This window comes from Dromaius novaehollandiae, chromosome 33 (genome assembly GCF_036370855.1).
Source record: "Dromaius novaehollandiae isolate bDroNov1 chromosome 33, bDroNov1.hap1, whole genome shotgun sequence".
In the NCBI taxonomy this organism is placed as follows: domain Eukaryota; kingdom Metazoa; phylum Chordata; class Aves; order Casuariiformes; family Dromaiidae; genus Dromaius; species Dromaius novaehollandiae.
This window is the reverse complement of record NC_088127.1, coordinates 158,086-180,675: the sequence shown is the minus strand read 5'-3', so window position 1 is coordinate 180,675 and position 22,590 is coordinate 158,086. Positions and strand designations below refer to the sequence as shown.

General features: G+C 72.8%; 1 protein-coding gene across 1 annotated transcript in view; it reads left to right on the top strand.

Annotated features, from left to right (window-relative positions):
- Positions 1–22,590, top strand: part of CAMSAP3 (calmodulin regulated spectrin associated protein family member 3) — a 43,142-nt gene that overhangs the window by 13,331 nt on the left and 7,221 nt on the right. The window contains 15 exon segments of the mRNA XM_064499206.1: positions 1,056–1,130; positions 1,133–1,196; positions 2,376–2,454; positions 2,764–2,779; positions 3,982–4,021; positions 4,166–4,242; positions 5,224–5,299; positions 6,756–7,212; positions 8,016–8,097; positions 8,100–9,301; positions 11,806–11,900; positions 14,892–15,106; positions 17,193–17,289; positions 19,307–19,416; positions 21,902–22,020. Of these exon segments, the coding sequence (XP_064355276.1) occupies positions 1,056–1,130; positions 1,133–1,196; positions 2,376–2,454; positions 2,764–2,779; positions 3,982–4,021; positions 4,166–4,242; positions 5,224–5,299; positions 6,756–7,212; positions 8,016–8,097; positions 8,100–9,301; positions 11,806–11,900; positions 14,892–15,106; positions 17,193–17,289; positions 19,307–19,416; positions 21,902–22,020 (2,804 nt within the window).

Sequence of the window (22,590 nt, the reverse complement as noted above, 5' to 3'; positions counted from 1 at the left end):
GGGGGGGGGCTGGGAGCAATGTGGGCCTGGGGGGGGCTGGGTATAGTGTGGGGCTGGGGGGGGGGTCTGGGCATGGCGTGGGGCTGGGGAGCCGGGGGCGCTGGGGGGGGCCGGGGGGGGCCAGGGCATGGCATGGGCCCGGGGGGGCCGGGGGGGGCGGTGTGGGGCTGGGGGGGGCTGGGGGGCTGGGGGGGGCTGGGGGCAATGTGGGCCTGGGGGGGCTGGGTATAATGTGGGGCTGGGGGGGGGGTCTGGGCATGGCGTGGGGCTGGGGAGCTGGGGGGGGGCCAGGGGGGGCCAGGGCATGGCATGGGGCTGGGGGGGCTGGGGGGGCGGTGTGGGGCTGGGGGGGGGCTGGGGGCAATGTGGCCTGGGGGGGCTGGGTATAGTGTGGGGCTGGGGGGTGGCTGGGCATGGCGTGGGGCTGAGGGGCTGGGGGGGGCCGGGGGGGTCCTGGGGGGTGGTGTCGGGCTGGGGGGGGCTGGGGAGCTGGGGGGGCTGGGGGGGGGCCGGGGGGTCCTGGGGGGGTGGTGTGGGGCTGGGGGGGTCTGAGCATGGTGTGGGGCTGGGGGGTCTGGGGGCAATGTGGGGCTGGGGGGGGCTGGGTATAGTGTGGGGCTGGGGGGGGTCTGAGCATGGGGGGGGCTGGGGGGGTCACTTTGGGGGTGGGTCCTCCCTCCCTGGTGGGGGGGTCACCCATGGTGGGGGGGGCACTTTGGGGGGGTTCTTTCCTCCCTGGGGGGGGGGCACCCATGCTGGGGGGGCACTTTGGGGGGGGGGTCCTCCCTCCCCAGGGGTGCCAGGTCTTGAGGGGGGGGTACTTTTGGGGGGGGGGGTCATTCCTCCCCGGGGGGGCACCCATGCTGGGGGGGGCACTTTGGGGGGGGGGTCCATCCCTCCCTGGGTGCCAGGTCTGGTGGGGGGGGGGTTTACTTTGAGGGGGGGTTTCTCCCCCTGGGGGCCGCCGGGGCGCCCCGAGGCGGGCGCAGGGGGGTGGGGGGGGTCCCTCCGGGTGCGCCCCCCCGACGTGCCCCCCCCGGTGTGCCCCCCCCCAGACGTGTGCCTCAAGGAGACGATGTCGGTGGCGGACAGCCTGTACAACCTGCAGCTGGTGCAGGACTTCTGCGCCCGCCACTGGGCACCCGCTGTCCCCTGGCCCTCGAGGACCTGCTCTACATGCCCCCCGCCCTCAAGGTGCCCCCCCGGGGACGCGGGGACACATGGGGGGACACGGGGGGACACTGGGGACGCGGGGGGCAGCGGGGACGTGGGGAGCACAGAGGGCAGCGGGGCACAGGGCCATGGGGGGACATTGGGGACATGGGGGACACTGGGGGCATCAGGGGCACAGGGCCATGGGGGATGTTGGGGACATGGGGGACATGGGGGACACTGGGGACACATGGGGGGCACAGGGGACATGGGGCACAGGGCCATGGAGGGACATTGGGGACATGGGGGACACCATGGGCATCAGGGGCGCAGGGCCATGGAGGGACATTGGGGACACCGGGGGCATCAGGGGCACAGGGACATGGGGGGATGTTGGGACATGGGGGACACTGGGGGACATGGGGGACACAGGGGACACATGGGGGGCACAGGGGACATGGGGCGCAGGGCCATGGGGGGACATTGGGGACATGGGGGACACCGGGGGCATCAGGGCATGAGGCCATGGGGGGACACTGGGGACATGGGGGACACCGGGGCATCAGGGGCACAGGGCCATGGGGGGCACAGGGGACATGGGGCGCAGGGCCATGGGGGGACATTGGGGACATGGGGGACACTGGGGGCATCAGGGTCACAGGGCCATGGGGGGGCACAGGGGAACATGGGGGGGCACAGGGGGACATTGAGGGCACAAGAGGGACATGGGGGCACAGGGGACATCAGGGTCACAGGGGGACGTGGAGGGGGATGTGGGGGACACTGGGGACATGGGGCAGCAGGCCATGGGGGGACATTGGGGACATTGGGGACATCAGATGTGTGGGGCCGTAGGGGGACCTTGGGGACATGGGGGGGCATCAGGGGTGCGGGGCCGTTGGGGACATGAGGGACACTAGGGACATGGGCGGATGTGGAGCATGGGGGGACATTGGGGGACACTGGGGACCTGGGGGGGGGCACAGGATGCTCGGGGGGGGCATCAGGGACATGGGGACACAGGGGACATTAGGAGCACGGGGGGGGGACATTGGAGGGGGGTTCGGGGGGGGGTCCCATGGGGGCGGTCCGGTGCCCATGAGGACACTGGGAGGGGGTCCCATGTCCGTAGGGGTGTCTGGGGGGGGTCCCGGGGACACGGGGGGGGCCGTGGGAGGCGGGGGGGGCTCTGCACCCATTGGCCCCCCCCCTGCCCCCCCCAGGATCAACGTGGGGGTCTTCCTCGCCGAGCTCTTCCTCTGCTTCGAGGTGCTGCGGCCGGCCTTCGTGCGCCCCAAGGACCTGGGGGGCTCCGAGGTGCCGGGGGGGGGCACGGGGGGGGGACACGGGGGGCCTCGAGCCCGGGGGGGGGCACTGAGGTCCTGGGGGGGCACAGGGGGCACCCCAAGGACCTGGGGGGGCTCCGAGGTGCCGGGGGGGACACGGGGGGGGCCTGGGGGGGCTCCGAGGTGCTGGGGGGGCACGGGGGGGGAACTGGGGGGCCTCGAGCCTGGGGGGGGGGCACTGAGGTCCTGGGGGGGCACAGGGGGCACCCCAAGGACCTGGGGGGCTCCGAGGTGCTGGGGGGGGGCCGGGGGGTGCCCCAAGGACCTGGGGGGGCTCCGAGGTGCCGGGGGGGGGTCTGGGGGGCCTCGAGCCCGGGGGGGGCACTGAGGTCCTGGGGGGGGCACGGGGGGCACCCCAAGGACCTGGGGGGCTCCGAGGTGCTGGGGGGGGGCCCGGGGGGGGGCTCCAAGGTGCTGGGGGGAGCACTGGGGGGTCCCAAGCCCTGGGGGGGGCCTGGCACGGTGGGGGGGGCCACTGGGTGTCCCCAATATGGGGACGGGGTGGACGATGGCACGCGGGGGGGGCACTGGGGGTCCCAATATGGGGACAAGGGGACACCGGCATGTGGGGGGGCACTGGGGGTCCCCAAGCCCTGGGGGGGCCCTGGCACAGTGGGGGGGGGCACTGGGGGTCCCAAGATGAGGACAAAGGGACACCAACATGCAGGGGGGCACTGGGGTCCCCAAGCCCTGGGGGGGGCCCTGGCACGGTGGGGGGGGCACTGGGGGGGTCCCAATGTGGGGACAAGGGGACACTGGCATGCGGGGGGGGCACTGGGGGTCCCCAAGCCCTGGGGGGGGCCTGGCATGGTGGGGGGGGCACTGGGGATCCCAATATGGGGACAAGGTGACACCAGCAGGTGGGGGGGCATTGGGAGGGGTCCCCAAGCCCTGGGGGTCCCTGGCACAGTGGGGGGGGGCACTGGGGGTCCCAATATGGGGACAAAGGGTTGTGGCACATGGGGGGGGCACTGGGGGGGGTCCCAAGCCCGGGGGGGGCCCTGGCGTGGTGGTGGGGGCACTGGGGGTCCCAATATGGGGACAAGGGGACACTGGCATGCAGGGGGGGGCACTGGGGTGGTCCCCGAGCCCGGGGGGGGCCCTGGGACAGTGGGGGGGGCACTGGGGGTCCCAATATGGGGACAAAGGGACGTTGGCACATGGGGGGGGCACTGGGGGTCTCCAAGCCCGGGGGGGGCTCTGGCACGGTGGGGGGGGCACTGGGGGGGTCCCAATGTGGGGACAAGGGGACACTGGCATGCGGGGGGGGCACTGGGGGGTCCCCAAGCATGGGGGGGCCCTGGCACAGTGGGGGGGGCACTGGGGGTCCCCAATATGGGGACAAGGTGACACTGGCATTTGGGGGGGGGGCTGGGGGTCCCCGGCATGGGGGTGGGGATCCCTGGGAGCCCCCCCGGGATGGGGGGGGGACCCTGTCCCCGGGGGGGGGGGGGCACCCCCTTGACCACCCCCCGTCTTGCAGAGACGCCAGGCACCGGCGATGCCCCGACCCCCAACAGCAGGTGAGGGGCTGCGGGGGGGGGGGGCTTGGCGGGGGGGGCACACGTGCTACGAGCTGCCACGGTCTCAGCCCCCCCCCCCCCGAGCTGGGGGGGGCACCCTGCACCCCCCCTGACCCCCCCCCAATGTCCCCCCCCCCACCCAAGCAGCTCCCCCGTGTTCAACTTCCGGCACCCGCTGCTGCCGGGGGGGCAGCCCCCCCCCTCGCTGCGGGGACCCCCAGGTGAGACCCCGGGGGGGGCGAGGGGGGGGCTCAGACCCAGCTTGGGGGGGGGGTCTTGTTTGGGGGGGGGAGCTCTCTCTGCTGCCCCAAACTTTGTGGCCCCCCCCCGGGTTGATTTGGGGGGGGGTGTTGGGGCACCCGGGGGGGGCTAAGGGGGAGCTGGGGGGGGCATTGGGGGGTCCATGGGCCTGGGGGGGGCACTGGGGGCTTGGGGGGGGGGGCTGTAGGGTGCCCATGGCAAGCTATGGGGTGCTGGGGTGGGGGGGCACATGGGGATGGGGGGGGGCTGTAGGGTGCTCTGGGGGGGCCATAGGGGTGGGGGGGGCTGTAGGGTGCTGGGGGGGCTGTAGGGTGCTCTGGGGGGGGCCATAGGGGTGGGAGGGGCTCTAGGGTGCTCTGGGGGGGCTGTAGGGTGCACTGGGGGGGCCATAGGGATGGGGGGCTGTGGGGTGCACGGGGGGGGGAATATGGGTGGGGGGGCTGTAGGGTGCTCTGGGGGGGGCCATAGGGTGTGGGGGGGGCTGTAGGGTGCATGGGGGGGAATATGGGTGGGGGGCTGTAGGGTGCTCTGGGGGGGCCATAGGGGTGGGGGGGGCTGGTAGGGTGCTCTGGGGGGGCCATAGGGGTGTGGGGGGGCTGTAGGGTGCACGGGGGGGATATGGGTGGGGGGGCTTTAGGGTGCTCTGGGTGGGGCCATAGGGGTGGTGGGGCCTGTAGGGTGCTCTGGGGGGGGGATATGGGTGGGGGGCTGTAGGGTGCTCTGGGCGGGGCCGTAGGGTTGGGGGGGTGAAGTGGGGGGGGCTATGGGGGGTGTTGGGTGCTGGGAGCGCCCTGGGGGTGCTACGGGGCTGTGGAGGTGGGGGGGGGGCTGTGGGGTGCTTTGGGGGGGCAGCCATGGGGCGATCGGGGCTGTTCGGGGGGGGGACACCCCGGGGTGCAGTGGGGGGGCCGGGGGGGCCGGCGTGACCCCCTGCCCCCCAGGCACCCTGCACCCGTCGCCCTCCCTGCCCCACGTCGAGGGCGCCTTCGGCAAGGCCTGGAGCAAGAAGCCGCTGAGGTGAGGGGGGGGCCGGGGGGGGGCCCTGGGGGGGGGCCTGGGGTGCTGTGGGTAGGGGGGCAGTGGGTGCTATAGGGGGCTGGGGGGTGCCGTGGGGGACGTGTGGGGTGCCTGGGGGCAACAGGGCACCCATGAGGGGCGGGGAGGGGGCAATGGGTGCTGTGGGGGCCTGGTGGGGGCAATGGGTGCCCTGGGGGGGCAGGTGGGTGCCTGGATGCCATGGGGGGGGCAATGGGTGCCATGGGGGGGCAGATGGGTGCTGTTAGGGGCAGATGGGTGCCATGGGGGGCAGATGGGTGCCTGGATGCCATGGGGGGGGCAGGAGGGTGCCATGGGGGGGGCAGGTGGGTGCCTGGATGCCATGGGGGGGCAATGGGTGCCATGGGGGGGGCAGGTGGGTGCCTGGATGCCATGGGGGGGGCAGGAGGGTGCCATGGGGGGCAGATGGGTGCTGTTAGGGGCAGATGGGTGCCATGGGGGGGGCAGGTGGGTGCCTGAATGCCATGGGGGGGGCAGATGGATGCTGTGGGGGGCAGATGGGTGCCTGGGTGCCATGGGGGGGGGCAGGAGGGTGCCATGGGGGGCAGATGGGTGCTGTTAGGGGCAGATGGGTGCCATGGGGGGCAGGAGGGTGCCTGGGTGCCATGGGGGGTAGCAGGGTGCCATGGGGGGGGAGGAGGGTGCTATGGGGAGCAGATGGGTGCCATGGGGGGGCAAGTGGGTGCCTGGGTGCCATGGGGGGTAGCAGGGTGCTATGGGGGGGCAGGAGGGTGCCATGGAGGGCAGGTGGGTGCCATGGGGGGACAGATGGGTGCCACGGGGGGTAGCAGGGTGCCATGGGGGGGGCAGATGGATGCCATGGGAGGCAGATGGATGCCATGGAGGGCAGATGGGTGCCACGGGGGGACAGATGGATGCCATGGGGGGGCAGATGGGTGCCATGGAGGGCAGATGGGTGCCATGGGGGGACAGATGGGTGCCATGGGGGGCAGATGGGTGCCATGGAGGGCAGATGGGTGCCATGGGGGGACAGATGGGTGCCATGGGAGGCAGATGGGTGCCATGGAGGGCAGATGGGTGCCATGGGGGGACAGATGGGTGCCATGGGGGGCAGATGGGTGCCATGGAGGGCAGATGGGTGCCATGGGGGGACAGATGGGTGCCACGGGGGGTAGCAGGGTGCCGTGGGGGGGCAGATGGGTGCCATGGGGAGGCAGATGGGTGCCATGGAGGGCAGATGGGTGCCATGGGGGGCAGATGGGTGCCATGGGGGGGCAGATGGATGCCATGGGAGGCAGATGGGTGCCATGGAGGGCAGATGGGTGCCACGGGGGGACAGATGGATGCCATGGAGGGCAGATGGGTGCCACGGGGGGTAGCAGGGTGCCGTGGGGGGGGGAGGAGGGGGCCACCTCGGGGTGACCCCGCAGCCCCCCCCCCCCCCCCCGCCCCGCAGCCACCCGCTCTCGCAGGCCGTCTCCTTCAGCATCCCCTTCGGGCTCGACAGCGACGTCGACATCGTCATGGGCAACCCCCTGGGCGCCGGCCTGGCCCGCTCGGCCAGCAGCGACAGCCTGGCCCCCCCCCGGCGCCGGCCCGGCCCCCCCGCGCCCCCCGCCGCCCCCCCCGCCGCCTCGCCGGAGCTGCCCACCATCGAGGAGGCCCTGCAGATCATCCACAGCTCCGAGCGGCTGCTGCCCGACGGTGCCCCCGACGCCTTCTACCTCCACTCGCCCGAGCCCCCCGGCCCCCCGGGGCCCCCAAGAGCCTCGCCGAGCCCCCCCGGCCCCGCCACGGGCCCCCCAACGGCGACGAGCTGGGGGCCGCCGAGCTGGGGGCCGCCACCGCTGAGCCAGGGGCCACCGCCAAGCCAGGGGCCACCATGGAGCTGGGTGCCACCACCACTGAGCCAGGTACCACCACCAAACTGGGTGCTACCACCAAACTGGGTGCTACCACCAAGCTGGGTGCCACCACTGAGCTGGGTGTCACCACCACTGAGCTGGGTGCCACCACTATTGAGCTGGGCACCACCACCAAGCCAGGTGCTACCACCAAACTGGGTGCCACCACTGAGCTGGGTGCCACCACTGAGCTGGGTGCCGCCACCACCAAGCTGGGTGCCACCACCATTGAGCTGGGTGCCACCACTGAGCTGGGTGCCACCACCACTGAGCTGGGTGCCATCACCACCGAGCTAGGTGCCACCACCCAGATGGGTGCCACCACCACTGAGCTGGGTGCCACCACCAAGCTGGGTGCCACCACCAAACTGGGTGCCACCACCAAACTGGGTGCCACCACCATTGAGCTGGGTGCCACCACCAAGCCAGGTGCCACCACCAAGCTGGGTGCCACCACCAAACTGGGTGCCACCACCACTGAGCTGGGTGCCACCACCATTGAGCTGGGCGCCACCACCAAGCCGGGTGCCACCACCAAGCCGGGTGCCACCACCAAACTGGGTGCCACCACCACTGAGCTGGGTGCCACCACCAAACTGGGTGCCACCACCAAACTGGGTGCCACCACCATTGAGCTGGGTGCCACCACCAAGCCGGGTGCCACCACCAAGCCGGGTGCCACCACCAAACTGGGTGCCACCACCACTGAGCTGGGTGCCGCCACCACTGAGCTGGGTGCTACCACCACCAAGCCGGGCGCCACCACCAAGCCGGGTGCCACCACCAAGCCGGGTGCCACCTCACCCATCCAGGTGCCACCACTGAGCCGTGTCCCACCACCACCCATCCAGGTGCCACCACCACGCAGCCGGGTGCCACCACCGCCGAGCCGGGTGCCAGCACCGCCGAGCCGGGTGCCGCCGCCGCGGAGGCCGGCGTGCGGATGACCAGCTTCGCCGAGCGCAAGAAGAAGCTGGAGGAGGCGGCGGGCGGCGCGCCCAAGGGTGCCGGCGAGGGTGCCGAGGCGGCCGACGGCGGCCCCGGGCGCAGCCCGGCCCTGGCCTCGGAGATGAGCCAGCTGGGCGCCCGCTTGGAGGAGAAGCGTCGGGCCATCGAGGCGCAGAAGAAGCGCATCGAGGCCATCTTCGCCAAGCACCGCCAACGCCTGGGCAAGAGCGCCTTCCTGCAGCTCAAGCGCCCCGAGGGCGCCCGCCTGGAGGAAGAGGAGGAGGAGGAAGAGGAGGAGGAGGGCGGCGGCGGCGGGAGGAAGCAGGTCACCTTCTCGCCCGAGGTGGCCAAAGGGCTGGAGGCCGAGCTGGGCGGCTACAACGAGGCGGTGGCCAAGCTCAACACGGCGCTCAGCACCTTGCAGCTCGACATGCAGCGCCTGAGCCGGCAGCAGGAGCTGCTGCTGCAGGAGCAACGTCCCCCCGCGGCCACCACCGCGGCCACCACCGCGGCCACCACCACGGCCACCACCGCGGCCACCACCGCGGCCACCACCGCCACCGCCCAAGCGTGGGTCATCCCGGCGCCCAAGCCGCCCCGCGCCGGCCCGCCGCGCCCGCCGCCCTCGCCCAAGCCGCCGGCCGCCCCCCGCTCGCCGCAGCCCGGGGGGCGCAGGACGCCGGGGCCCCCCGCCGCCGCCGCCGCCGCCGCCGTGACCCCCCGCAGCCCCCGGCGCCCGGCCGAGCTGCGCCTGCCGCCCCTGACGCGGGTGCTGACGCCGCCGCACGACGTCGACACCCTGCCCCACCTGCGCAAGTTCTCGCCCAGCCGGGTGCCCGTGCAGACCCGCTCCTCCATCCACTTCGAGGAGGAGGAGGAGGAGGAGGAGGAGGAGGAGGAGGAGGAAGAGGAGGAAGGTGGCGGCGGAGCCCCGCGGCTGGAAGCCGGCGGCAACCTGCGGCCCGGCGGCACCCGGGTGTCGGGCGACGGCACCAGCGACGCCTCCTCGCCGGGCGAGCGCCGCGCCAGCCTGGCAGAGGGGCCACCGGGCGCCCGGCGGGCCCAGGAGCACGAGGGCGAGGGCGACTCGCTGGAGGGGTCCCCCACCGAGGACGCCGAGCCCCGCGCCAGCCTCGGCTTCTTCTTCAAGGTGCGGGGGCGCGCGGTGGCTCAGGGGACACGGGGACACAGGGTTGAGGGACGTGGGGCTGGGGGACATGGTGGCGTGGGGCCGGGGGACGTGGGGACGCAAGGATGGGAACATGGGGCTGGAGGACATGGTGGCAGGGGGCTGGGGATGTGGGGTTGGGGGACATGGGGTTGGGGGACATGGGGTTGGGGGACACGGGGACATGGGGTTGAGGGACATGGGGACACAGGTTGAGGGATATAGGGCTGGGGGACATGGTGGCATGGGGCTGGGGGACATGGGGACACAGGTTGAGGGACATGGAGCTGGGGGACATGGGGACACAAGGTTGAGGGACATGGAGCTGGGGGACATGGGGACACAGGGCTGAGGGACATGGGGACACAAGGATGAGGGATATGGGGCTGGAGGACGTGGTGGCATAGGGCTGGAGGACACGGGGCTGGGGGACACAGGGTTCAGGGACATGGGGACACAAGGATGGGGGACATGGGGCTGGGGGACATGGGGTTTAGGGACACGGGGACACAGGGTTGAGGGACGTGGGGCTGGGGGACATGGTGGCATGGGGCCGGGGGACGTGGGGGCGCAAGGATGGGGGATGGGGGGCCCCAACATGGGGCTGGAGGACATGGTGGCAGGGGGCTGGGGGACATGGGGACACAGGTTGAGGGATATGGAGCTGGGGGACATGGGGACACAAGATTGAGGGACATGAGGACACAAGGATGAGGGATATGGGGCTGGAGGACGTGGTGGCATGGGGCTGGAGGACATGGGGCTGGGGGACACAGGGTTGAGGGACATGGGGACACAAGGATGGGGGACACAAGGATGGGGGACATGTGGCTGGGGGACATGGGGTTTAGGGACACGGGGACACAGGGTTGAGGGACGTGGGTCTGGGGGACATGGTGGCGTGGGGCCGGGGGACGTGGGGGCACAAGGATGGGGACATGGGGCTGGGGGACATGGGGTTTAGGGACACGGGGACACAGGGTTGAGGGACATGGGGACACAAGGATGGGGGACACAAGGATGGGGGACATGGGGCTGGGGGACATGGGGTTTAGGGACACGGGGACACAGGGTTGAGGGACGTGGGGCTGGGGGACATGGTGGCGTGGGGCCGGGGGACGTGGGGGCACAAGGATGGGGACATGGGGCTGGAGGACATGGTGGCAGGGGGCTGGGGATGTGGGGTTGGGGGACATGGGGTTGGGGGACATGGGGACACAAGGATGGGGGACATGAGGCTGGAGGACATGGGGCTGGGGGATGTGGGGACACAAGGATGAGGGATATGGGGCTGGGGGACATGGGGCTGGGGGACATGGGGTTGAGGGACATGGGGACACAGGTTGAGGGATATGGGGCTGGGGGACATGGTGGCGTGGGGCTGGGGGATGTGGGGTTGGGGGCATGGGCCTGAGGGACATGGGGACACAGGTCAAGGGACATGGGGCTGGAGGACATGGTGGCATGGGGCTGGGGACATGGGGTTGGGGAACATGGGGACACAGGGCTGAGGGACATGGGGACACAAGGATGGGAAATATGGGGCTGGAGGACATGGGGCTGGGGGACATGGGGCTGAGGGACATGGGGACACAGGGTTGAGGGATATGGGGCTGGGGGACATGGTGGCGTGGGGCTGGGGACATGGGGCTGAGGGGACATGGGGCTGGGGGACACAGGAGACCGTCCCCGTGCGGGTCCCCAGCGGCGGTCCCTGGTGATGGGTGCCGGTCCCCACTGCTGGGTGATGGTCCCCGGTGGCAGTCCCTGGTGATGGGTGATGTTCCCTGGTGCCGGGTGACAGTCCCTGGTGCCAGGTGACGTTCCCCGTGACGGGTGACAGTCCCCAGTGGCGGTCCCTGGTGCTGGGTGATGGTCCCCATGACGGGTGAAGGTCCCCAGTGATGGGTGACGGTCCTTGGTGGCGGGTGACAGTCCCCACTGCCGGGTGACGCTCCCCGGTGCCAGGTGCCCGTCCCCGGTGATGGTCCCCGCTGGTGGTCCCTGGCGATGGGTGACGTTCCCTGGTGATGGGTGACAGTCCCCGGTGGCGGTCCCCGGTGCTGGGTGCTGGTCCCCATGACGGGTGAAGGTCCCCAGTGATGGGTGACGGTGCTTGGTGGCGGGTGACAGTCCCCACTGCCGGGTGACGCTCCCCGCTGCCGGGTGCCCGTCGCCGCTGGTGGTCCCTGGTGATGGGTGACGTTCCCTGGTGACGTGTGACAGTCCCCAGTGGCGGTCCCCGGTGCTGGGTGCTGGTCCCCATGACGGGTGAAGGTCCCCAGTGATGGGTGACGGTCCTTGGTGGCGGGTGACAGTCCCCACGGCCGGGTGACACTCCCCGCTGCCGGGTGCCCGTCCCCGCTGGCGGTCCCCGGCGATGGGTGGCGGTCCCGGGTGATGGGTGGCGGTCCCCACTGCCGGGGGCCGGTGCCCGGTGGCGGGTGACGGTCCCCAGCGCCGGTGACGGTGGCCGTGGGGCGCAGGCGGAGGAGAAGGCCGAGGCGGCCATGGCGCAGAAGCGGGCCAGCCTGCTGCAGCGGCAGCAGCGGCGCAGCGAGGAGGCCCGTCAGCGGGCCAGGTGAGGGCCCCCCCGAAAGCCCCCCCCCCGGGGGGGGGCCATGGGGGGCTGGGGCAAGGGGGGGGGTCCTCGAAACTGCCCCCCCCGGGGGGCCATGGGGGGCTGGGGCAAGGGGGGGGTCCTCAAAACTGCCCCCCCCGGGGGGTCATGGGGGGGGTTGGGCAAGGGGGGGGGGCCTCGGAACTGCCCCCCCCGGGGGGTCATGGGGGGGCTGGGGCAATGGGGGGGGCCTCGAAACCGCCCCCCTGGGGGGGGTCATGGGGGGGCTGGGGCAATGGGGGGTGCTCGAAACCGCCCCCCTGGGGGGTCATGGGGGGGGGCTGGGGCAATGGGGGGGTCCTCAAAACTGCCCCCCCCGGGGGGTCATGGGGGGGCTGGGGCAATGGGGGGGTCCTCGAAACTGCCCCCCTGGGGGTTCCGGGGGGGGGCTGGGGCAATGGGGGGGTCCTCGAAACTGCCCCCCTGGGGGGGTCATGGGGGGGCTGGGGCAATGGGGGGGTCCTCGAAACCGCCCCCCTGGGGGGGTCATGGGGGGGCTGGGGCAATGGGGGGGTGCTCGAAACTGCCCCCCTGGGGGGGGTCATGGGGGAGCTGGGGCAATGGGGGGGTCCTCGAAACTGCCCCCCGGGGGGGTCATGGGGGGGCTGGGGCAAGGGGGGGGGTCCTCAAAACTGCCCCCCCCGGGGGGTCATGGGGGGGCTGGGGCAATGGGGGGGTCCTCGAAACCGCCCCCCTGGGGGGGGTCATGGGGGAGCTGGGGCAATGGGGGGGTCCTTGAAACCGCCCCCCTGGGGGGGTCATGGGGGAGCTGGGGCAATGGGGGGGTCCTTGAAACCGCCCCCCTGGGGGGGGTCATGGAGGGGCTGGGGCAAGGGGGGGTCCTCGAAACTGCCCCCCTGGGGGGTCATGGGGGGGCTGGGGCAATGGGGGGGTGCTCGAAACTGCCCCCCTGGGGGGGGTCATGGGGGGCTGGGGCAATGGGGGGGGTCCTCAAAACTGCCCCCCTGGGGGGGTCATGGGGGGGCTGGGGCAATGGGGGGGTGCTCGAAACTGCCCCCCTGGGGGGGTCATGGGGGGCTGGGGCAATGGGGGGGGTCCTCAAAACTGCCCCCCTGGGGGGGTCGTGGGGGGGCTGGGGCAAGGGGGGGGGGTCCTCAAAACCGCCCCCCCGGGGGGTCATGGAGGGGCTGGGGCAATGGGGGGGTCCTCGAAACTGCCCCCCTGGGGGGGGGCCATGGGGGGGCTGGGACAATGGGGGGTCCTCAAAACTGCCCCCCGGGGGGGTCATGGGGGGGCTGGGGCAAGGGGGGGGGCCTCGAAACTGCCCCCCCGGGGGGGGTCATGGGGGGGCTGGGGCAAGGGGGGGGTCCTCGAAACTGCCCCCCCCGGGGGGGTCATGGGGGGGCTGGGGCAATGGGGGGGTCCTCGAAACCGCCCCCCCCGGGGGGGCCCATAGAGGTGCAATGGGGGGGGCTCCTCAAAACCGCCCCCCCGGGGGGGCCATGGGGGGGCTGGGGCAATGGGGGGGGTCCTCAAAACTGCCCCCCCGGGGGGGGTCATGGGGGGGCTGGGGCAATGGGGGGGTCCTTAAAACTGCCCCCCTGGGGGGTGCCCATAGAGGTGCAATGGGGGGGGGCCCATAGAGGTGCCATGGGGGGGGGGGGCTCCTCAAAACCACCATTGCAGGGTGCCCATAGAGGTACAGTGGGGGGGGGCTCCTCAAAATCCCCCCCCCGGGGGGTGCCCATAGGTGTGCAATTGGCGGGGGGGGGCCCATAGAGGTGCAATGGGGGGGGGCTCCTCAAAATCCCCCCCCCGGGGGGGTGCCCATAGAGGTGCAATGGGGGGGGGTGGCCCATAGAGGTGCAATGAGGGGGGGCCATAGAGGTGCAATGGGGGGGGCCCATAGAGGTGCAATGGGGGGGGGCCCACAGAGGTGCCATGGGTGGGGGGGGGGGGCTCCTCGAAGCCGCCATTGCAGGGAGCCCATAGGGGTGCAATGGGGGGGGGGGGGGGGGCTCCTCAAAACCACCATTGCAGGGAGCCCATAGAGGTGCAATGGGGGGGGGCCCATAGAGGTGCAATGGGGGGGGGGGGGCTCCTCGAAACCACCATTGCAGGGAGCCCATAGAGGTGCAATGGGGGGGGGCCCATAGAGGTGCAATGGGGGGGGGGGGGCTCCTCGAAACCACCATTGCAGGGAGCCCATAGAGGTGCAATGGGGGGGGGGCTCCTCAAAATCCCCCCCCGGGGGGTGCCCATAGGGGTGCAATGGGGGGGTGCCCATAGAGGTACAATGTGGGGGGGCCCATAGAGGTGCAATGGGGGGGGGGCTCCTCAAAATCCCCCCCCCGGGGGGGTGCCCATAGAGGTGCAATTGGGGGGGGTGCCCATAGAGGTGCCATGGGGGGGGGGGGGGGCTCCTCAAAACCACCATTGCAGGGAGCCCATAGGGGTGCAATGGGGGGGGGCCCATAGAGGTGCCATGGGGGGGGGGGCTCCTTGAAACTGCCCCCCCGGGGGGTCGTGGGGGGGCTGGGGCAATGGGGGGGGCCCCTGAAACCGCCCCCCCGGGGGGGCCCATAGAGGTGCAATGATGGGGGGGGGGGGGCTCCTCAAAACCGCCATTGCAGGGAGCCCATAGAGGTGCAATGGGGGGGGGGCCCATAGAGGTGCAGGGGGGGGGCCCATAGAGGTGCAATTGGGGGGGGCCATAGAGGTGCAATGGGGGGGGCCCATAGAGGTGCAATGGTTGGGGGGGGGGGGCTCCTCGAAGTCGCCATTGCAGGGAGCCCATAGGCGGGGGGGGGTCCTCAAAATCCCCCCCCCGGGGGGGCCCATAGAGGTGCCATGGGGGGGGGGGTCTCCTCAAAACCACCATTGCAGGGAGCCCATAGGGGTGCAATGGGGGGGGGGGGGGCGCTCCTCGAAGCCGCCGCGGCTGAGCAGGGTGCCCCCCCCCGGTGCCCCCCCCCCCCCCCGGTGCTGCAGGGCGGCGGAGGAGGAGGAGGAGGAGGATGGCCGCCGCGGGGCCTTCACGCGCCGCGAGTACGAGCGGCGGCAGCAGCTCAAGCTCATGGCCGACCTGGAGAAGGTGCTGCGGCAGCGCGCCCCCCCCGCCCGCGCCCCCCCCCGCCGCCCCCGGCCCCGCAGCGGCTGCTGCGACGACTCCGCCCTGGCGCGCGGCCCCGCCAGGGGGCTTCTGGGTACGGGGACACGGGGGGGGGACATGGGGACACGGGGGGGGACATGGGGACACGGGGACATGGGGACACAGGGGGGGACATGGGGACACGGGGGGGGGACATGGGGACACGGAGGGGGGACATGTGGACAAGGCCCTGCCAGGGGGCTTCTGGGTACGGGGACACGGGGGGACATGGGGACACGGGGACACGGGGGGGGACATGGGGACACGGGGGGGACATGGGGACACGGGGACATGGGGACACAGGTGGGTACATGGGGACACGGGGACACAAGGGGACACAATCCCACCGAGGGGCTTCTGGGGACGGGGACATGGGGGGGGACATGGGGACACGGGGGGACACAACCCCACCGAGGGGCTCCTGGGGACAGGGACACGGGGGGGGACATGGGAACATGGGGGGGGGACATGGGGACATGGCCCTGCCAGGGGGCTTCTGGGTACGGGGACACGGGGGGACACGGGGGGGACATGGGGACACAGGGGGGGACATGGGGACACGGCCCTGCCAGGGGGCTTCTGGGTACGGGGACATGGGGACATGGGGACACGGGGGGGACATGGGGACACGGAGGGGGGACATGTGGACAAGGCCCCGCCAGGGGGCTTCTGGGTACGGGGACACAGGGGGGGACATGGGGACACGGGGGGGGACACGGCCCTGCCAGGGGGCTTCTGGGTATGGGGACACGGGGGGGGACATGGGGACATGGGGACACAGGGGGGTACATGGGGACACGGGGACACAAGGGGACACAATCCCACCGAGGGGCTTCTGGGGACGGGGACACGGGGGGGGACATGGGGACATGGGGGGGGACATGGGGACATGGCCCTGCCAGGGGGCTTCTGGGTACGGGGACACGGGGGACACGGGGGGGACATGGGGACACAGGGGGGGACATGGGGACACGGCCCTGCCAGGGGGCTTCTGGGTACGGGGACATGGGGGGGACATGGGGACATGGGGACACGGGGGGGACATGGGGACACAGGGGGACATGGGGACATGGCCCCGCCAGGGGGCTTCTGGGTACAGGGACACGGGGGGGGACATGGGGACACAGGGGGGGACGCAGCCCCGCCAGGGGGCTTCTGGGTACGGGGACATGGGGGGGGCATGGGGACACGGGGACATGGGGACACGGGGGGACACAACCCCACTGAGGGGCTCCTGGGGACAGGGACACGGGGGGGGACATGGGGACATGGGGGGGGACATGGGGACATGGCCCTGCCAGGGGACTCCTGGGTATGGGGACACGGCGGGGGGGGATGTGGGGGGACATGGGGACAAGGCCCCACTGAGGGGCTCCTGGGGACGGGGACATGGGGGGGGAATGTGGGGGGACATGGGGGACACAGGGGGAGATGGGGACATGGGGGGACATGGGGACACAGCCTGGCGAGGGTCTCCTGGGTGTGGGGACACTGGGGGGGTGACAAAGTGACATGGGGGGGGACACGGCCCTGCCAGGGGTCTTCTGGGTGTGGGGACATTGGAGGGGGGTGACAAAGTGACACATGGGGGGGGGGACACAGCCCTGCCGAGAGTCTTCTGGGTGTGGGGACACTGGGGGGGGTGACAAAGCGACACGGGGGGGGACACGGCCCTGCTGTGGGTCACCTGGGTGTGGGGCCACTGGGGGGGAGGTGACAAAGTGACACATGGGGGGGGACACGGCCCTGCTGGGGGTCACCTGGGTGTGGGGACATTGGGGGGGAGGTGACAAAGTGACACATGGGGGGGGACACAGCCCTGCTGGGGGTCACCTGGGTGTGGGGACATTGGGGGGGAGGTGACAAAGTGACACATGGGGGGGGACACAGCCCTGCTGGGGGTCACCTGAGTGTGGGGACATTGGGGGGGAGGTGACAAAGTGACACAGGGAGGGGACACAGCCCTGCCGGGGGTCACCTGTTTGTGGGGGAACCGGGGTGCAGGGGAGGGGGCTGCCGCGGGGAGGGCGGTGCGGGGGGGGTTGCCCGCACCCCAGGGTGCCCCCCACCCTTGGGTGCCCCCCCCCCGCACCCTTGGGTGCCCCCCACCCTTGGGTGCCCTGACGCGGGGGTGCCCGCAGGCGCCAGGCTCAGCAAGGTCTACTCCCAGTCCACCCTGGCGCTGGCCTCCGTGGCCGCCGAGCCCGGCAGCACCCCCGCCGCGGGGCGGCCCCCCAGGTGCGGGGGGGGTCGGGGTGGGGGTCAGGGTGGGGGTCAGGGTGGGGGGGGCCGGGGTGGGGTGTCTGGGTGAGGGTCTCGGTGTCAGGATGGGGGCGGAGGGCTCGGGGGGGGGGTCGGGGGGGACTCGGGGGGGGGTCAGGGTGGGGGTCAGGGTGGGGGGGGCCGGGGTGGGGGGTCTGGGTGAGGGTCTGGGTGTCAGGATGGGGGCTGAGGGCTCGGGGGGGGTCGGGTTGGGTGTCGGGGGGGTCAGGGTGGGGGAGGTCCGGGGGTTGGGGTGGGGCTCAGGGTGGGGGGGGTCTGGGTGTCAGGATGGGGGCTGAGGGCTCGGGGGGGGGTCGGGGGGGGGTCGGGTTGGGTGTCGGGGGGGGTCAGGGTGGGGGAGGTCCGGGGATTGGGGTGGGGCTCAGGGTGGGGGGGTCTGGGTGTCAGGATGGGGGCTGAGGGCTCAGGGTGGGGGGCTCAGAGTGGGGTGTCAGGGTGAGGGTGGGGTGCTCGGAGTGGGGGGGGGTCAGGGTGGGGGTCAGGGTGGGGGGGCCGGGGTGGGGGTCTGGGTGAGGGTCTGGGGTCAGGATGGGGTCTGGGGGCTCAGGGTGGGGGGCTCAGAGTGGGTGTCGGGGGGGGGTCAGGGTGGGGTCAGGGTGGGGGGGGCCGGGGTGGGGGGTCTGGGTGAGGGTCTCGGTGTCAGGATGGGGGCGGAGGGCTCGGGGTGGGGGTCGGGGGGGGACTCGGGGGGGGGGTCAGGGTGGGGGTCAGGGTGGGGGGGGCGGGGGTTGGGGTGGGCTCAGGGTGGGGGGTCTGGATGTCAGGATGGGGGCTGAGGGCTCAGGGTGGGGGGCTCAGAGTGGGGATCAGGGGGGACTCGGGGGGGGTCAGGGTGGGGGTCTGGTGGTCAGGATAGAGGCTGAGGGCTCAGGGTGGGGGTCAGGGTGAGGGTGGGGGGCTTGGAGTGGGGGGGTCTGGGTGAGGGTCTGGGTGTCAGGATGGGGGCTGAGGGCTCAGAGTGGGGGTCGGGGGGGGACTCGGGGGGGGTCAGGGTGGGGGTCAGGGTGGGGGGGGCAGGTGTGGGGGGTCTGGGTCAGGGCCTGGGGGTCAGGATGGGTGCTGAGGGCTCAGGGTGGGGGTCAGGGTGAGGGTGGGGGGCTTGGAGTGGGGGGGGTCTGGGTGAGGGTCTGGGTGTCAGTATGGGGGCTGAGGGCTTGGGGTGGGGCGTCAGGGTGAGGGTGGGGTGCTCGGAGTGGGGGGGGGGGGTCAGGGTGGGGGGGTCGGGGGGGGGTCCGTGGTGGGGGTCTGAGGCCTGAGGGTGGGGATGGGGGGGGCTCAGAGTGGGGTTCTGGGTGGGGGGGGTCTGGGGTCAGGATGGGGTCTGGGGGCTCGGGGGGGGGCTCAGAGTGGGGGTCGGGGGGGACTCGGGGGGGGGTCAGGGTGGGGGGGCCGGGGTGGGGGTCTGGGCCTCAGGGTGGGCTCGGGGTGGGGATCTGGGCGGGGGGGCTGGGGGGGTTGAGGTGGGGGTCAGGATGGGTGCTGAGGGCTCAGGGTGGGGGTCAGGGTGAGAGTGGGGTGCTCGGAGTGGGGGGGGCTCAGGGCGGGGGGTCTGGGTGAGGGTCTGGGTGTCAGGATGGGGTCTGGGGGCTCAGAGTGGGGGTGGGGGGCTCAGGGGGTCAGGGTGGGGGGGTCTGGGGTCAGGATGGGTGCTGAGGGGTCTGGGTGGGGGGGTCTGGGGGATGGGGTGGGGCTCGGGGTGGGGGGTCTGGGCGTCAGGATGGGGTCTGGGGACTCAGGGTGGGGGCGGGGGGCTCGGGGGGGTCAGGGTGGGGGGCTCGGGGTCAGGGTGGGAGTCTGGGGTCAGGATGGGTGCTGAGGGCTCAGGGTGGGGGTCAGGGTGGGGGGGGGTCTGGGGTCAGGAAGGGATCTGGGGGCTCAGGGTGGGGCTCAGGGTGTCTGGGGCTCAGGGTGGGGGGGGTCCCCTGCTGCCCCCCCCCCGCCGTGGGTGCTGAGCGGCCGGGTGCCCCCGCAGCCGGGCAGCGTCACCCTCGGGACCCGGCTCCCCCGGGCGCCCCCCCCCCGGGCGCGACTGGGACAACGGCTCCAGTGCCTCGTCGCCCGCCTCCGCCCCCGAGTACACGGGTGAGCCCCCCCCCCCGGGACCCCCCCGGGACCCCCCCCGCACCCAGCACCCCCCCCGGCACCCAGCAACCCCCCACCCAGGGACACCCTGCCATTCCGCCCCCCCCCCCCGCCCTGGGACACCCAGCACCCAGCACCCCCCCATGACACCCCGGCACCCCCCCCGGCACCCAGCGCCCCCCCCGCGACACCTTGGCACCCCCCCAGCACCCAGCACCCCCCCGGGACACCCTGTCAACCCCCCCCAGCTGGGACACCCCAGCACCCAGCCTGTGCCCCCCCCAATCCCCCCCCGTGGCACCCATGTCCCCTGCGTCCCCCCCAGTGCCTGTGCCCCCCATGTCCCCCCCAGTGCCCCCATGTCCCCTGCGTCCCCCCCCCGGTGCCGGTGCCCCCCATGTCCCCCCAGTGCCCCCCCATGTCCCCTGTGTCCCACCCCGGTGCCCATGTCCCCCCGTGTCCCCCCCAGTGCCTCCATGTCCCCTGTGTCCCCTGTCAGTGCCCATGTCCCCCCGTGTCCCCCCCAGTGCCCCCCCATGTCCCCTGTGTCCCCTGTCAGTGCCCATGTCCCCCCGTGTCCCCCCAGTGCCCCCATGTCCCCTGCGTCCCCCCCTGGTGCTGGTGCCCCCCATGTCCCCCCCAGTGCCACCCATGTCCCCTGCGTTCCCCCCTGGTGCCCATGTCCCTCATGTCCCCCCAGTGCCCCCCATGTCCCCTGTGTCCCACCCTGGTGCCCATGTCCCCCCCCACAGCCCCCCAGTGCCCCCCCATGTCCCCTGTGTCCCCTGTCAGTGCCCATGTCCCCCCGTGTCCCCCCAGTGCCCCCATGTCCCCTGCGTCCCCCCCTGGTGCTGGTGCCCCCCATGTCCCCCCCAGTGCCCCCATGTCCCCTGTGTTCCCCCCTGGTGCCCATGTCCCTCATGTCCCCCCCAGTGCCACCCATGTCCCCTGTGTCCCACCCTGGTGCCCATGTCCCCCCCCACAGCCCCCCAGTGCCCCCCCATGTCCCCTGTGTCCCACCCCGGTGCCCATGTCCCCCCGTGTCCCCCCCAGTGCCCCCCCATGTCCCCTGTGTCCCCTGTCAGTGCCCTTGTCCCCCCGTGTCCCCCCAGTACCCCCATGTCCCCTGCATCCCCCCCTGGTGCTGGTGCCCCCCATGTCCCCCCCAGTGCCACCCATGTCCCCTGTGTCCCACCCTGGTGCCCATGTCCCCCCCCAGTGCCCCCCAGTGCCCCCCCATGTCCCCTGTGTCCCACCCCGGTGCCCATGTCCCCCCGTGTCCCCCCCAGTGCCCCCCCATGTCCCCTGTGTCCCCTGTCAGTGCCCATGTCCCCCCGTGTCCCCCCAGTGCCTCCATGTCCCCTGCATCCCCCCCTGGTGCTGGTGCCCCCCATGTCCCCCCAGTGCCCCCCCATGTCCCCTGTGTCCCCTGTCAGTGCCCATGTCCCCCCGTGTCCCCCCAGTGCCCCCCCATGTCCCCTGCGTGTCCCCTCGGTGCCAGTGCCCCCCCATGTCCCCCCATGTCCCCTGTGTGTCCCCCCGGTGCCTGTGCCCCCCATGTCCCCCCATGTCCCCTGCATCCCCCCCCGTGCCCCCCATGTCCCCCATATCCCCTGCATCCCCCCAGTGCCCAAGCCCCCCAAGTCCCCTGTGTGCCCTCCCATGTCCCCCCCCCGTCCCCAAGCCCCCCCCCGGTGCGTGTCCCCCCCCCCGTGCCCCCCCCCAGCAGCGCTGTCCCCGCAGGCCCCCGGCTGTACAGGGAGCCCAGCGCCAAGTCCAACAAGCACATCATCCACACCGCCCTGCCGTCCCCGCGTCCCCCGTGTGTCCCCCCCCCCGGTGCGTGTCCCCCCCCCCGGTGCCCCCCCCAGCAGCGCTGTCCCCGCAGGCCCCCGGCTGTACAGGGAGCCCAGCGCCAAGTCCAACAAGCACATCATCCACACTGCCCTGCCGTCCCCGCGTCCCCCGTGTGTCCCCCCCCCCCGGTGCGTGTCCCCCCCCCCGGTGCCCCCCCCAGCAGCGCTGTCCCCGCAGGCCCCCGGCTGTACAGGGAGCCCAGCGCCAAGTCCAACAAGCACATCATCCACACCGCCCTGCCGTCCCCGCGTCCCCCGTGTGTCCCCCCCCCCCCGGTGCGTGTACCCCCCCCCGGTGCCCCCCCCCAGCAGCGCTGTCCCCGTAGGCCCCCGGCTGTACAGGGAGCCCAGCGCCAAGTCCAACAAGCACATCATCCACACCGCCCTGCCGTCCCCGCGTCCCCCGTGTGTCCCCCCCCCGGTGCCCCCCCCGGTGCGTGTCCCCCCCCGGTGCCCCCCCCCAGCAGCGCTGTCCCCGTAGGCCCCCGGCTGTACAGGGAGCCCAGCGCCAAGTCCAACAAGCACATCATCCACACCGCCCTGCCGTCCCCGCGTCCCCCGTGTGTCCCCCCCCCCCCGGTGCGTGTACCCCCCCCCGGTGCCCCCCCCCAGCAGCGCTGTCCCCGTAGGCCCCCGGCTGTACAGGGAGCCCAGCGCCAAGTCCAACAAGCACATCATCCACAACGCCCTGGCCCACTGCTGCCTCGCCGGGCGCGTCAACGAGCCCCAGAAGAACCGCATCCTCGAGGTGGGGACGCCGGGGACACCGGGGACGTCGGGGACGCCGGGGACGCTGGGGATGTTGGGGACGTCGGGGACATCGGGGACATGGGGACACCAGGGACGCCGGGGATGCTGGGGACACCAGGGTTGCCAGAGATGCGGGGAATGCCGGGGACACCAGGGACATCAGGGACACCGGGGATGTTGGGGACGTCGGGGACGTCGGGGACATGGGGACACCAGGGACACCGGGGATGCCAGAGATGCGGGGAATGCCGGGGACACCAGGGACACCGAGGACACGGGGATGCTGGGGACACCGGGGACACCAGGGACGTTGGAGACACCGTGGATGTGGGGGACACCGGGGATGCAGAGGACACCGGGGACACCAGGGACGCCGGGGACGCTGGGGATGTTGGGGACGTCGGGGACGTCGGGGACATGGGGACACCAGGGACGCCGGGCATGCCGGGGACACCAGGGATGCCAGAGATGCGGGGAATGCCAGGGACACTAGGGACATCAGGGACACCGGGGATGTTGGGGACATCGGGGACATGGGGACACCAGGGACGCCAGGGATGCCAGAGAT